The sequence below is a fragment of the Staurois parvus genome, unplaced genomic scaffold, assembly GCF_062004578.1.
Source record: "Staurois parvus isolate SC_StPar_1 unplaced genomic scaffold, SC_StPar_1.0 ptg000973l, whole genome shotgun sequence".
In the NCBI taxonomy this organism is placed as follows: domain Eukaryota; kingdom Metazoa; phylum Chordata; class Amphibia; order Anura; family Ranidae; genus Staurois; species Staurois parvus.
Genome location: NW_028318769.1, coordinates 776,279 through 793,043, shown reverse-complemented (window position 1 = coordinate 793,043; position 16,765 = coordinate 776,279). Strand labels below are relative to the sequence as shown.

Below are 16,765 nucleotides of genomic sequence, written 5' to 3'. Positions count from 1 at the left end.
CTCATCGCCTCTCAAGCATCCTTGTTTTCCTTTCCTCTCCCTCTTTTCTTCCCTGCTGCAACACCTCTGGCAAGGGCCATTGGATCCTTCTCTTTTTTTTTTTTTTCCCCTGTCTAGCTAGGCAGATGGGAGTGCCTGATACTTCTGCAATGCACGTTGAGATCAACAGCACAACCATCGGTCCCTCCGCACATGCCAGGGTGCTACGTGTAATCCAAGACTCCGACCTCTCCTTCAGGCCCCATCTCCAATCACTGCCTACATCTTGTCGACTCAACCTTCACAACATTTCGAGAATATGCTGCTTGCTGACTAACACCACCACAAAACCTATCCATGCCTTGGTTATATCCCGCCTTGACTACTGCAACTTCCTTTACACAGGCTATACACTCTTCTGTTTATTATGAACACTGCTGCTAGACTTGTACACCTTACTAACCGATCAGAGGATGCTGCCCCTCTCCGCCAATCTTTTCACTGGCTTCAACAAGGACACAACGGACAAAGCCATCCACAACACTGTCCCCAGCTACATCACCAACCTCCTCTTTTCCCAAATCTTCCACTCCTCTCCTCCCAAGACATCCTGCTCTCTAGCTCCCTTGTTACCTCCTTCCATGCTTGCCTCCAAGACTTCTCCAGAACCTCTTCCATCCCCTGGAACTCCCTACCCTAGCATGTCCAGTCAACTCCTACCCTGTCAGCCTTTAGACGATCCATGAAACCTAATTTATTCAGGGAAGCCTACCCCACCTCCACAAAAAAAAAACAAAAAAAACTGTACTTGAGTCACCTCCATCCAATCCCCCTGCAGCTATTACCTTTTGTACCACCTCCCTCTCCCTTTAGCTTTTAAGCTCCACGAGCAGGGCCCTCTTATTCCTTCTGTACTGAACAGAGTTGTAATTATACTGTCCCCATTTATACGGCAAAGCGCTGCACAAACTGTTGGCACTGTATAAATCCCGTATAATAATAACACCAAAGAGAGGGACTATTCAGAGTATATAAAAAGGACTTAAAAACTCTGTACAAAGAGAGTTTCATCAGCAAAGGCTTTTTCAAGGCTGTACCACTGAAAATGTCATTGATAAAACATGTTAAGGCAGTGTCAAGACACATAGCTGGGGTAGGTGTTAAGCGGAATCTGAGACTATTAGCATTTGCAGAAGCGGATGAAGCTACAAGAAACCATGGGTGATTATTAGGGATGCACCGAAATATCAGGCACCGAAACAGATCGGCCGAAAATAGCCAATACAGGGGACTGTGTGTACTGTAGATGTGAGGTGGGGGGGGGGGGGGGGGTGGAGAAAGGCAGAAGAGGAGCAGTGTGTACAGTGACTGGCTGTCACTATAGGTCAGAGCCGGTTTTTAAATAGAATTACCTGCTATTTTTTTTTTCTTCACTATAGCTCACAGAATCATCTGTCACTTTTCCCCCAGCTAAAATAAAGCAAGTTTCCCTTTATTTTATTTCCCAGAGTTGAAAGAAACAATGATTCCTTTTAGTTTCTTTAGCTCCGGGGAAGGTGACAGCTAATTCTGTGAGCTATAGTGAAGAAAAAAAGAAGCAAGAAATTGCATTTAAAAATCAGTACCGACATAGTGACAGCCAGTGAGGGAGCCTCTCTGTATACACTGTTCCTCTCCTACCCCACCCCCCTACAAAGAGGACCTGTCACACATATGCTATCACATAGGGGACTATTTGTCCCTTATGTGATAGCAATAAAATCATAAGTTGAAAAAAAAAAAAAATTATACATGAAAGTAGAAGAAAAAAAAATACAAAAAAACAAAAACAAAAAATGAAGCCTTCCCACCCCCACATACACAGACATTTCAGTTTCTGGCCACATGCATTCTGAATTTTCGGTATCAGTTTCGGCACTAGAATTTTCATTTCAGTGCACCACTATATTGCTTAAGCTTTTGAAATATTGCTGGCATATACTTTTAAATGTGAGTTGTTGTCTGAACATCCTTGGTATTAAACCGAGTACTATTACACTATTAACACTTTCAAAAATGACTTATTCAAACGAAAGTCATTCATCATCATCAGGGGAGGTATTGCCACTAAGATATGTAAAAGGTCTATTTTTTACCTTTCAGTGATGGAAAGATAAACAAAATGGTAAATGTGTTTTTAATGTGGGGTGGACTCTTGAAAACATCTTGTGATATGAAGATACACGCTTAAGAATTTGGATTTACATGGACATTATTCATCTGTCTGTTTTGTGTGTTATATATCAAAATAAAAGACGCCATGTCCAACTTTGGATTTACATCTGTATGTGTATTGTTCTGTCTGCTTTTTTCTAATAAAAATCTTGTTTGGAAAAATAAATAAATAAATAAAAAGACTTGTCACTTTATTGTTAGCAGGATTACATATTTAGTTTTAGCACAAACTAATATTTGTGGGATATACTGTATATATATATATATACACACACACACACACACACACACGAGCTATATTGTGGTTCAGTTTTTGATATATCAGTTTTTGATATAAAACATCCATATCTAATGATACATTTTATCATCCTCTACAAAGTAGTAATCATACAAGTTATTCATTTGTGCAGTGCTCCATCATACATGATGTCGTGTTTGAGCAGAAAATAACCAACCCCAATTCATTTTTTTCCCCGACACTTTTTGTGAGCAAAGCACCCTTCCTCAGAGAATCTACTCAGAGTTATGTTTTACGATATTTGCAGAGCACCTGCCAGGCCTTCCAGAATTTCCCAAAGTGAAGCTGGGTGTGTCCTCTGGGCAAAGCAGTATTAAGGTACCAGCCTTTGAAGTGGCTGGTGTTGTGTCTTATCGCCAGTGATCCTTAATGCAAAACAGAAATAATACTTTCTAACTGCCTTGTTTGTTGCTGACCCAGACTGACCCAACTACTTTCTTGTCTGCCGCCTACCCACAACCACTGCCTGGACCTGACTGCTCTCTTGCCTACCCACAACCACTGCCTGGACCTGACTGCTCGCTTGCCTACCCACAACCACTGCCTGGACCTGACTGCTCTCTTGCCTACCCACTACCTATTCATGAACCTGACTGCTCTCTTGCCTGCCTGGAACCAAGTACTCTCTTCTGTGCTCTCTGCCCACAACCTTGCAGCACCTGACCACTCTCTTCTGTTCCAGCTACCTCACTAGTGGAGTAAGTCTGCGACCTGGTGACCGTTTACAGCGAAGAAAACTGGGACCACTAGGAATTCTGGCCCATCTTCACCATTGGGAGCTCTGGGGAGGACCAAATGTCACTCTGTGCCTCGGCTTAGCTCACATCACCTGCCAGTAGCACCAAAACATTGTGAGTAATATAATAAAACAAATAACACCACATACACTTCAACAAGGGACAAATGGTAGCGGCTAAAGTGGTTGCAAAATCTGGATATTAAATCTAGACTAAAAGCCTAAGGGTTGCTTCTTCTGGGGTGGCCATCTGCCTGCTGGACTTCCCACCCATGTTGGTGGAAGCTGGCAGATGTTTGATACCCAACGCTATGCCAACTTTGAACATTCATCAAAGACACATATTCAACACAGTGAGGACTCAGTCTTGGCAACATGGATTACCTCTAGGATGTCATGTCTCGAAGAAGCAAATAGCTTTCTGCTTTTGAACTTTTGTGGTGTCGACCTCTTCCGCTTAGAGCTTGTATCCGACCTGCCCGTACTCATATTTACCTGCAGAGAGACAAGAGATATCAGCAAAAACATACTGGCAAATGGTATCCATAGTACATCTATCCTGCCCCCTGCATAAACACCACCCACTGTTCATGATCAACATCACCACACCCAGCACCAAAAAAAAACACAACCACAATCTGTGCACTTATACTATGAATACAGAAGGGGAGGCTGCCATTGCTGAGCTCCCTGTGTTCAGTGCTTTAAACACCTGACCAGGAGAGTTCCAGGGTTCTGCTTAACCACTTTCCGTCCGCCTGCTGTTTCTAAACGGCAGGGCGGTGGCAGTCCAGGGGCGGGTTGCTGTTCATAAACGGCACCCGCCTTTTCTAGCTGTGCGCGCTCCCTGGGAGCGCACAGCACCGCGGTCCGGTGCCCGCTGTGTCCTCTGGACACAGTGAAACACGGATCGTCAGACGGGACCTCTGTACGAGGTCCCGATCATGTGATCACTGATTGGCCAATCAGTGATCACATGCAAATTAGTAAGCAATGTCGTCACTTGTGACATCATTGCTTACTACGTGTGAAATCTGTGAATGATCACAGAGGTCACATGGTACAAGGCTATTCACAACAGCCTTGTACCATGTGACAAGCTGTGACCAATTACAGCTCACTCAGTACTTCTCAATGACTGCAAGAATGCAGACAAAGAGAAGGAGAAATGATTGCTTTTACATCCTATATGGGTGTAAAAGCAATCAGTGTAAAAAAAAAAAAAAAATCTTAATCACCCCCGACAAGTAGTACAGTGTCACCATGGTGACACTGTACTGCTAGGGTGACAGTATGTAAAAAAAAAAAAAAAAAATTAAAAAAAAGAAAATGTAAAAAAAAATGTTTAAAAATTATAATTTTTGGTTATAAACTAATTTGGAATTTTTTTTTTTTTACTAAAAAAATAACGGAATAAATTTTGGCAAAGATCTATGATGAAATATTATTTATTTGCAAAATTTTATAAAGAAAAAAACCACTTTTTTTCTAAATTTTTGGACATTTTCATTTACATAGTAAAAAAAATAAAAATCCCAGCGGTGAATAAATACCACCAAAATAAAGCTTTATCTGTCTCAAAAAAATGGTAAAAAATTCATATGGGTACAGTATTGCATGACCGCGCAATTGTCATTCAAAGTGTGATAGTGCTGAAAGCTGAAAATTGCCTGGTCAGGAAGGGGATAAAAGTGTCCGGACAGGAAGTGGTTAAGGCCTCATTCACACGGCCCTCACAGATCCCCTGCCAGGACTGCCAATGGTACCTGAAGAACCCCTGACTTCCAACGGTACTCACACAGCCCCTGCCAGGAATGCCAATGGTACCTGAAGAACCCCTGACTTCCAACGGTACTCACACAGCCCCTGCCAGGAATGCCAATGGTACCTGCAGAACCCCTGCCAAGGCTGACAGGAGAGTTCCAGGGTTCTGCTTAAGACCTCATTTACATGGCCTCTGCCAGGACTTCCAACGGTTCTCGCACCGCCCCTGCCAGAACTGCCAATGGCAGTCACAGGGCCCCTGCCAGGACTTCAAATGTTACCTGCAGAATCCCCGATTCCAACGTTACTCGCAGAGCCCCTGCCAGGATTTCCAACAATACTTGCAGAAGCTCTGCTAGAAATGCCAACGGAACTCGCAGAGCCCCTGCCAAGACTGCCAGAAGGGTTCTAGGGCACACAGCCCAATGAATTTCACTGCTATAAGCAAGCATTTTTACTGATTGAAATCGATTCAGTGTGTTTTATTGTGATTAGCCACAGCTATATCACATGGCACAACAGATGGGCTGTGATTGGCCCTGTCTATACCATGTGATCACTGTGACCAATCACAGTTAGCAACTCAATTGTACACAATGAATGGACGTCATAGGATGTCCACCTGGAATGATATAAGTCCCGCCCGGCCATCATTTTGCGATAGGATGGGTGGGAACTGGTTTCCCCCTTTCCCACTCTGTAAGGGCTTGTTCACACTTGACTCAAAATGCGAACACTTTACAAAAGGACATATAGCATTAATAGGTGCGCTTTACTTGTGTTTAACGTGCATTAAAAACGCTCCCCAAATACCCCATGTGCGTTTTTGGTGCATCTGACATGCGTTAAAACTGCACCACAAACGCCTATAATAAACTGTAAATTTGCAACTGCACTGCGAATACCCGCCAGCATGTTTGTGGAGCGTTACCACAGACTTAAATGGAAGGCGCTGAAAGGCTGCAAACTTTGAGTCAAATTTAGGTACTTATGGTGCTTGTGTATTTAATTATATATTTATGAATACAACACTGCATTCTTTTTGTCTTCATACCTACCCATAGTTCACTTTTAAAATCACATATAAAAAGTATGCATTTAAAGCGGAACTAAACCCTCCTATCCTTTTCAGTCAAGGAAGCTGCCATCTAATGCAGGCCATAGACGGCTCATTTATCGGCCAAATTTTCGTCCGACCGAAAAATCGTCCGATATTCACACCGTTAGGCTACGTTCACACTAGCGCTGTGTGCAGGCGGCAGAGAGGCATTTGGGAAGCGTTTTTACCGCTTCCCAAACGCCTCTGCCAATTCTGCACATTACAGCACATGGTGCTGTTCTAACGGGAGCGTTTGCGTTGCGGCAAAACGGACGCCTCTGGACGAGTCAGGAGGCGTTGAAGCCTCCTATTCTCGTCTATGGTGCCGCTCCACAAACGCCGTGCAGTTGCGGGGCGTTTGCGGAGCGGTAACACCACTCAAACTGCATTATAGGCGTTTGTAGGGCGTTATTGTGGGGTGTTAAAAAACGCTCCGCAAACGCCGGACCAACGCTTGCCAAACGCTATAGGGGTGTTTGGCAAGCGTTGGCAAAACAGCCAAGTGTGAACGAGCCCTTAGTGGGGCAATGCCATTGGCCCTTTTTCGCAGATCTCGTATCTTTTTATCAGTCATGCTGGAAAATCCACGAAAAACGGCAGTTTTTCGTAAGCATTGGTGGCAGCATCCATGGCAACAACGACTGATTTTTCGTTTCTTGGCAAACAATTCGACCGATAAACGGACCGTCTATGGCCTGCATTAGTCTCTGTTCGATCTGCAAATTTCATGGTGCTGCACATGTGATCAGTTATGACACCAGGCTGAAGATTTACCAGTTGGGCTGAGAGCACAAGCAAATGTGACAGCAGTTAGCACTCCTGGCATGCCGGGAATTGTTTTTTTGAAACTATGAAATCGATGGGTTTCATTCTGCTTTGAATTTGTGTAACAATGCACATATTTTCTGCAGCAGAGGTGTGAACACACCCTAAGGGCCCATTCACATCAGCGCATTGCATTAACGCACGGTAAAACCCGTTTTATTGTGTGTCATTGCAAGTGCACAGCATTGTACAGTGCGTACTGCTCTGTGGTGCAATTTATCTTGAACAGCATTCCAATGCACTAACACAACGCAATGCATGCTTGTTGTAGCCAACCACAGATGTGAACAGTCTGTATGTTCCATTAAAGTGGAAGCAAAGGTTCAAGGTGCATTCTCTGCATGAAGCTAAAAAACCTTCTGCATGAAGCCGCCCCCCCTTACCCCTTAGGTTCCACAGTGAGTATACCAAGCATGCTTTACTACATATGCGCAGCACAGTGGCTGAATGGTTAGCACTTCCGCCTGGCAGTACTAGGGCTGCCGGTTCAAATCCCAACCACAGCACCACCTGCCTGGAGTTTGCATGTTCTGCCTGTGTGGGTTTCCTCTGGGTACTCCAGTTTCCTCCCACACTCCAAAGACATGCTGGTAGGTTAATTGGCTCCTGTCTAAATTGTCCCTAATATGTGTATGTATGAATGTGAGTTAGGGACCTTAGATTGTACACCCCTTGAGGGTTAGGGACTGATGTGAAGCGCTGTGTACATTGACGGCGCTATACAAGTACTTACAATAAATAAAAATAAATAAATATACAGGCTGATTTTACTATTGTGGGTTTAGTAACTACTTGCTGCCCCCTTAGCAGTAGATTCACTGCCACTGGGCGGAAACAGCAGGCTCAGCGACTTACCTGTACGTCGCTGATCACATGTGCACTGGCGTGACCCCATCCCGTGACTGCTGTTTTCAGTGAACACGGTGGATCACAGCACAGGGATGTTGAATTTGTATTACCCGATGCCCAGGACATGTAGTTCCGGGCGCTGGGCATGTAGTTTTTTTTAAACCTTTAGCCCTGCTGCGGTCAAGCAGTGCTGTGCAGTGCAGCCGCCCGATTAATTCCACACAGCCCACTAAAGTGCCAGCCACCTTCGCCCCACCATGTACCTCAGTCCTGCCCACAACGTCTCCTGAGCTCCGCTTGCCCATCTGCAGGCTTGGGACCGGTTCAGCGGTGCCAGAGTGTAGAAGGGATGGAGGACAGCGGACACGTCTGCTCCCCTCCTCTTCTTCTCCTGACCCGGAAGGGACGTTATGATGTCACTACCGGGTCCCCGCTGACAGATTTCCGAGTCATTCAGGCTGGGGAAGAATGTAATGCAGTGCGATATGCACTGCATTACATCCACTTGAGTACACAGGAGACGTGCAGGGTCTTTTAGACCTTGCATGTCTCAAAGAGAACCGGTCACCAAATATTATCACATAGGTGACTTTTTGTCCCCTATGTGACGAAGAAAAAAAAGTTACATAAAAAAAAAAATATTTTTTTTTTTTAATCGTAAAAAATTAAAGTTACACCTAAGCACATAATACCACCCCACGCCCCCTTCCCCCCAAAAAAATGCTGAGGCCCCCCACATATACGAATGTACAAACGTAAAAGCACACGCCTTGACACCTACGCATGAAAACGGCAATTGCGAAACACATGTTACATATTGCCACGCATGCCAGAATGAGAGCCATAATTGTAGCACCACACCTCCTCCATAACACTGAACTGTTGAAGTATAAGGGGCCTTAAAAGAGTCACCTATAGAAAATATAGGGTACTAAAATTTGTAGCCATTTCACGAGCGCATGTGAAACTCTGTGAAACCTCATCTTTTATATTTTACAAAAAAAAAAAAAATGGGTAATTTATTGCTGTTTTGTGCCCTAAAATTAAATGTATTTTTTTGTATTTGTTTGTGGTAATATCATGTGACATAAATTGGAACTACCACTATTTTGCTCTCTAGGGCACGGGTGTCAAACTGGCGGCCCTCCAGCAAACTACAAGTCCCATGAGGCACTGCAAGATAGACAGTTACAAGCATGACGGGACTTGTAGTTTCACAACAGCTGGAGGGCCGCCAGTTTGACACCCCTGCTCCAGGGTCTTTGCTTTCAGAAAATATATCATGTTTGGGGGTCTTATGTAATCTTCAAGCCTAAAATGATTTTCTAAAATGCAAAAAAGGCTCCGGCAGCGAAAGGGATAAAGAATACGCTCGACACTCCCCTTTCCTGACGAACACCCAATCGGTGCTCATTACACTGCGAGATCTCTCCTCTCCCTGCTAGTCCCCGGGTGCAGAGCTGGAGACAAGCGGGGAGGGGGGGCAGCGCAATGTTAAAAATATTACACGTTTAAGTCACCATAAAGCACCTTTTGTTTTGTGTTTTAAAGTCCCAGACACTCCTAAAAGCACCTCAGATTTAACCTCCCTAGCGGTCTGATTATGTCCATATTTCTGTGCTGAAAGCGGTACATTTTGTTGCATGGAAATATGTGTTTTTTTTATTGTAGGCTGTAATTTTTAGGAATAACTCACTGAAATCTGTCCGAACAAGAGTCTAGTAAACATCCCGGGTAGGATAAAACTTGAAACACAAAATCAAAAATTATAATTTAATAAATAATAATATAATAATAATGAATGTAATTCAATAATGTAATCAAACCAATAACACTGAAATTTGAAATATAGCGCCAAGTTCACACATCGCTGAGCAAAGTCGCAGAATCGTTTTCAGTGTCTGATGCCAAATTTCCCCCACGAATCATTATCAGTCAATTCTGCAAGTGGTTCTGATTTACTATCGCTGTTCTCTAGCCGGTCTAAAACTGATTTTGACCTAAAGGGACGCTTTTTGGACGCCATGGACGTTTCTCAGTTTCAAGGCAGAAAGAACCGTAAAAATGCAGGCAGGGCGCCGGACAAAGCACTCGGGACAAAATGTATGTGAAATGGTTTGATACAGGAATGTTATACTATGTGATTTTAGTGAATGTCACTTTTTGACATTTTTAGATTTCCCGCTGTTCCGTCCCCCGTACGTCCCGACGCTTGCAGGGGACAGAACCCAGATGACAGATGCCGGCATCCGCCGGATTACATTGCCGGGGACATCGTGGGAGCGCAGGACAAGGTAAGTGATCGAGGGATCCCGGAGCAGCGTTGCATGGTAAGCCCGAGTGTAGCTCGGGGTTACCGCTTGTGGTACTGAAATTTTACCCCGAGCTACACTCGGGAATACCGCCAGGGAGGCTACATATGGTCTTGGTTAAATTTTTTTTCTTTTTAATCAGGACAAGTAGATTGGAGGCCCCAATTTAGTCCCTGGACAAGTAGTTTTTCCACACCCCTGTAGCACTCGGTTCCCGCCCACTGTGCGTAGCTGGGTTATGATGTGATCGCTATGATCCATTACAGCGATCACAAGATAACTTGCAAGCAAACTGTCATGAATAGCTTTCATTCATCAAACAAGAGATCCCTGTGCTCAAATCCCAACAGCTAGTACATGCATTTATCCATCAGGTGCTAAAGGGGTGTAACCACATATTAACACTAGAAATTTGCAGGCAGAGCAGAGTAGGACCGACCATGGAGGGATTACTTTGACGCAGTTGGCCAGCTTAACCATTAGCCGCCCGGCCTATAGCCGTTTTGCGGCGGCAAAAATGCTTCACCTTTCCGGGAGCACTCCAAACGTCCTCACGCACATGTGCAGTTTGCGCGGTTGCAGAGCCGCGCAGCGGCGCGATCTGTCACCGCCGTTTACCTCGGACACAGCTGATGACAGATCTGAGTACCCAGTTGCCGGTACCATGTGACCTGCTGTGACCAATCACAGCAGGTCACAAGACAGTTGTATACAATGGATGGTTTCATTCATGCCATCCATTGTATACTAGTGCCTAGCTGTGAATGGTCACAGCAGGTCACATGCACATGTCATGTGATTACCTGTGGCCAAATCACAGCTAAGCGCCAAAAAAAAAAAAAAAAAAAAAAAAAAACCTGAATGAATCGATTTCATTCTGGTAAATGCTTGCTTATAGCAAATTCTTTGCTATAAGCAAATTGTGTAAAAAAAAAACAAAAAAAAAACTGATCACTTCCCCAAAGTAGTACAATGTTACTATGGTAACATTGTACTACTTTGGTCATAGTAAAATATGAAAAAAAAAAATCTTAAAAAAAAAAAAAAAAAAAGTAATAAAAATTAAAAATAATAATAAAAAATATATATATATTTCTTTTTTTCCATACTGTCACCAGTCAGTGTCCCTGTTCACCGCCATGCCAGTTATATGACACTGTACTGCACTGGTGACAGTATGTAAAAAAAAAAAAAAAAAAAAATAGTGAAAATAATTTTTTTAATTTTCCGAAAAATTATGACAAAAAAAATACAACTTCAAAAAACTCGCCATGCCTCTTATGAAGTACGTCGGACTGTCTACTCTACAAAAAGGGGTCATTTGGGGGATATCTGTACTATTCTGACATTCTTGGACCTCAAGAAATTAGATTGGCCGTCAGTACTTCAGGATTGATCAATATTCAGATCTATCCCATAGTTTGTGAACTCTATAACTTTCCTACAAACTAAATAATACATCCTAATTTGGGATATTTTCACCAAAGACATGTAGCAGAATACATCTCGGCCTAAATTTATGAAGAACAATTATTTATTTACAAACTTTTATAACAGAAACAAAGAAAAACGTGTTTTTTTCTTCAAAATGTTCGGTCTTTTTTTGTTAATTTAGCAAAAAATAAAAACCCCAGCGATGATTAAATACCATCAAAAGAAAGCTCTAGTTGTGTGAAGAAAATGATAAAATTTTAGTTTGGGTACAATGTTGTATGACCGCGCAATTGTCATTCAAAGTGTGAGAGCGCTGAAACGTGAAAAATGGCCTGGGCAGGAAGGGGGTAAATTGCCCGGTATTGAAGAGGTTAAGCATGTACTGCAATATGTGTGAACTAAATATCCCTATGTATTGCATAGTCTGCTTGAAAGGGTATATACCAGTGTGCAGAGGGTCCTCAGAATTTCTAGCTTTCATTCATGACACTTTGCTTGATGTTGTGATTGGTCACCAGTGATCACATGGTACCCTGTACCATGTTATTACTTGCGACCAATCACAGTATCACAACAGGAAACACTAAGTCAGGAATGAAAGCCATTTATGACAAGTAAAACGATTGCTTACAACAGTGATCATCAAAAACGGTGGCATCCCCAGTAACAGCACATATTACACACATTACACAGTTAGGCAAACAATTAACCCTTTGATTGCTAACCCCTTCCTGCCCAGTGCCATTAGTACAGTGTCCTTGCACTTCATTAGCACTGATCACTATATATGTGTCTCTGGAGATGTCAGTGCCAGTTCCCACAAAGTGTCAGAATGCCAGCTGAACTCACAGTCCCACCATAAGTCGCTGATATTACCAATATAAGGGGGGAAAAAAATCCAGTATATATACCATAGTTTGTAGACGCTATGACTTTCACACCAACCGATCAATATACACTTGTTGGGATTTTTTTTTTTTTTTTTTTTTTTTTAGCAGACATGTAGAATACATTTTGGCCTAAATTTATAAAGAAATTTGATTTTTAATTCTTTTATTGGATATGTTTTATAGCAAACAGCAAAAAATATTGTTTCTCAGAATTTTTGGTCTTTTTTCGTTTAAATCTCGAAGAATAAAAAAAAAAAAAAAAACTCAGTGGTGATCAAATACCACCAAAAGAAAAATATATGTGTGAATAAAAGAGATATAAATTTAATTTTCGTACAGTGTTGCATGACCGTGCAATTATCAGTTAATTTTTTTAATCTTTTTTTTTTTTTGTAAAATACATTTTGGCCTACATTTATAAAGAAATTTGATTTTTCATTGGATATGTTTTATAGCAAAAAATATTGGGTTTTTTTTCAGAATTTTGGTCTTTTTTCATTTAAATCTCAAACTCAGTGGTGATCAAATACCACCAAAAGAAAAATATATGTGTGAATAAAAGAGATATAAATTTAATTTTCGTACAGTGTTGCATGACCGTGCAATTATCAGTTAATTTTTTTTTTTTAGCAGACATGTAGAACACATTTTGGCCTAAATTTATAAAGAAATTAGAGTTTTAATTTTTTTATTGGATATGTTTTATAGCAAATAGCAAAAAAATATTGTTTTTCTCAGAATTTGTTTTTTTTCGTTTAAATCTCAAAGAATAAAAAAAAAAAAAAAAAATTCAGTGGTGATCAAATACCACCAAAAGAAAACTGTGTGAAAAAAAATATATAAATTTAATTTGCGTACAGCGTTTTATAGCAAAAAATATTGTTTTTTTCCTAGAATTTGTCTTTTTTCATTTAAATCTCAAAGAATTAAAAAAAAAAAAAACTCAGCGGTGATCAAATACCACCAAAAGAAAACTACTTGTGTGAAAAAAAATGATATAAATTTAATTTGCATACAGAGTTGCATGACCATGCAATTATCAGTTAATTTTTTTTTTTTTTTTTAGAAAAGACATGTAGAATATATTTTGGCCTAAACTTAAAAAAATTAAGTTTTTAAATTTTTTTATTGGATATGTTTTATAGCAAAAAAAAAAATAAATTGTTTTTTTTCCCTCAGAATTGTTGGTCTTTTTTCGTTTAAATCTCAAAGAATAAAAAAGAAAAGAAAAAAAAACCTCAGTGGTGATCAAATACCACCAAAAGAAAACGATTTGTGTGAAAAAAAAAAACAAATCAGCGTTGCATGACTGTGCAATTATCAGTTAAAGCAGCACAGTGCCGTTTAGCACAAAATGGCCTGGTCATGAAGGGGGGTAAATCATATGGAGGGCAAGTGGTTAATCTGCCCAAGAACAAATTGCCCCCCAAAAAAACAAAAAACAAACAAAAAAAAAAAACATAAAAATTGCAAAATGCGTCAAAAACAAAAAAGTTTCAAAAATGCACCACAAAAAGCACTGCAGAAACAGATCAAAAACAAACTGCATGTGTGTGAACAGGCCTGGTTCACACCAATGCTTTTGCCACGTTTTTCCAGCTTTAATTTTTTTTGTTGCTGGGCAGAATAAAAACACAACGCAGCAAAAACGCACTATTATAGGTATTTATATAGCGCCGTCAATTTACGCAGTGCTTGACGTGTATGTATGTGTATATATATATATATATATATATATACACACACACACACACACACACACACATATATATATACATACACCAGTCCCTAATCCTCAAGGGGCGTACAATCTAAGGTCCCTAACTCACATTTATACATACACATACTAGGGACAATTTAGACCGGAGCTAATTCACCTCCCAGCATGTCTTTGGAGTGAGGGAGGAGACCGGAGTACCTGGAGGATACCCACGCAGGCACAGGGAGAACTTGCAAATTCCAGGCCGGTGGTGCCGTGATTGGGATTGGAACCATCAACCCTAGTACTACATGCATTTTAGCAGCTCCTCCATTGAACTCTATCATAGCAAAAACACTGCTTTTTTAATTTCAAAAAGTCTCCAACCATTTCCAAAAATGCAAAAATGCAGCAACTCAAAAATGCATACATGTGAACGTGTCCCATAGGAAACCATGTTATATGGACTGTAATGCATTTCTGCAAAAAGCACTAAAAAAAACAAAACACACGTGTGAACCAGGCCTAAGGCTAGGTTCACACCTGTGCGGGTGGTGCTGCTGCGGATTGGCACAAAAATCTGTGCAGCCGCACCACCCGCACAGAAGAATGCGGACCCGTGGGCGGGTGCCATTCATTCTAATGGCACGCCACTCGCACTGGAAATCGCGACCACACTGGGGACCGAGGTTCTCATGCGGGCTGCGTTTTCAGGGACTTCTTCCCTGCGTGTCCCGGGGCACAGGAGTCCATTCAAATTAATGGGCTCTCGTGCCCGTGCAAAACGTGGATATGTGAACCAGGGGTAAGGGCCCATTGATAGCAGCAGCAGCAGCTGGTGTGTGCACTGGTTTTTTTTTTTCCAAAGCTAACTTTACTGAAATGTCAAAAAAGCGTCATTTCACAAAGTCCTATCGGCTGCAGCACAGAGCGCAGGATTGGTTGCTGCCTGAAAAAAGTATTGTACACCGCACTTTTTTTTTTGTAACCACCTCCTGACCACCCTATAGCAGAAGTACTTCTACAGGGATACGCAAAAAAAAAAAATCACAAGTGATTTTGTATTTCTGGGTGGGGGCGCACGCACCCTACCCACACCGCTATTGGCTCCTCTGAATGTCAATTCAATCACTGGGTCTCGGCTGCCGATTCTGCCAGGACTCGGTGATCATCGGCAGAGCTGACAGGGGAGAGGTCTGTATGTAAACAATACAGATCTCTCCCCTGTCAGCAGAAACAGGCTGCTTTGCATTGCTCTGCACAGCAGAGCAATACAAAGCAGCTTGTCTGCATAGTAAAAACACAGCACACAGTTAACCCTTTGATCGCCCCAGATGTTAACCCCTTCCTGCCCAGTGCCATTAGTACACTGTCAGTGCTTTTTATTAGCACTGATCACTGCATTGGTGTCACTGGGGATGTCAGTGGCAGTTAGTTCCCCCCCCAGTGTCAGAATGTCCGCCGCAGTCCCACCATAAGTCGCTGATTGCCGCCATTACTAGTAAAAAAAATTAAAATCTCATTATCTATACCGCCATTTGTAGATGCTATAACTTTCACGTAAACCAATTCATTTACACGTATTGGGATTTTTTTCAGCAAAGACATGGAGCAGAATATTTTGGCCTAAATTTATGACAAAATTAGATTTTTAACATTTTTTATTGGACATATTTTATAGCAAAAAGTCAAAAATATTTTTCCCCCCAAAATTGTCAGTCTTTTTTGCTTATAGTGCACAAAATTGAAAACCGCACAGGCCATCAAACACCACCGCAAGAAAGCTCTATTTGGGGGGAAAAGACAAATAGAATCTGGGTGCAGCGTTGCACGACCGCGCAATTGTCAGTTAAAGTAACGTAGCGCCGTATCGCAAAAGAAAAAAATGTCCTGGTCAGGAGGGGTGGGGGGTAAATCCTCTGGAGGGCAAGGGGTTAAGCGCACACCAAGCCAATGTGGCGATATGACCCTGGCCTGGCAGAACATAGACACCCCCCATGCAGTCCATCCACATGGAGGAGGATCCCCCCACATTGGTTGGTGCTCCTCCTGATCAGGACCCCCCTCCCCCCCCAGTAATGCTCAGTCAGGGAGAGGTGAGGAGCTGAGGCTGGAAAAGTTGGGTGTTGGGAGCAGAGTTCCTCCTTAGTGCAGGTGAGGAGTTGTGGAGAGGAGCCGAGTGATGGAGGTGAGGATATGGCGGGGGAGGGGGGTTGCATGCAGTGGGGTGCAGTCTCTAGGGGGGGTGCTGCAGCTCGTACTCACCCCACACTCCCTCAGCTGTCAATCACACACACGGCTCAGTGTGAGCTCGGACGGCTCTCTGGATCTCAGAGCGATGCACAAAGCTGATGGTAGAGCCCCGCCTCATCCTGTGCATCCTACGTCACTTCCGGTCCTTCCTCCTCTGCTCATGGCGGGGAAGGGAGGGAGGGGGGAGGTTCTCCTCACAGACTGCCATTGTCATGGTGATTCCTCAGCCACAAAGCACGTTGATGTGTGAGGGAAACCTCATAATACGCACAGCCAGAGCTCTCCTCCATCTGTCCCCTTCCCTCTGTCCTTCCTTCCTCCTCAGCTAGAGATCTGCAAAATAAAATGACGAAGAAAAGTCTAAAAAAAAAAAAAAAAGTTATGAGCGGGAAGACGGGCTGAATAAACATGGC

General features: G+C 42.5%; 1 protein-coding gene across 3 annotated transcripts in view; it reads right to left on the bottom strand.

Annotated features, from left to right (window-relative positions):
* The window catches only part of LOC149441568 (uncharacterized), a 57,081-nt gene extending 40,586 nt beyond the window's left edge, over positions 1-16,495 (bottom strand). For all 3 annotated transcript variants that reach the window (XM_089657175.1, XM_089657176.1, XM_089657177.1), the window contains exons 1-2: positions 16,365-16,495; positions 3,612-3,722 (exon numbers count right to left, since the gene is read on the bottom strand). In XM_089657175.1, the coding sequence (XP_089513301.1) occupies positions 3,612-3,716 (105 nt within the window). In that variant the 5' untranslated portion in view covers positions 3,717-3,722; positions 16,365-16,495. The remainder of the gene's footprint in view (positions 1-3,611; positions 3,723-16,364) is intronic.
* Between the last annotated feature and the right edge of the window lie 270 nt (positions 16,496-16,765).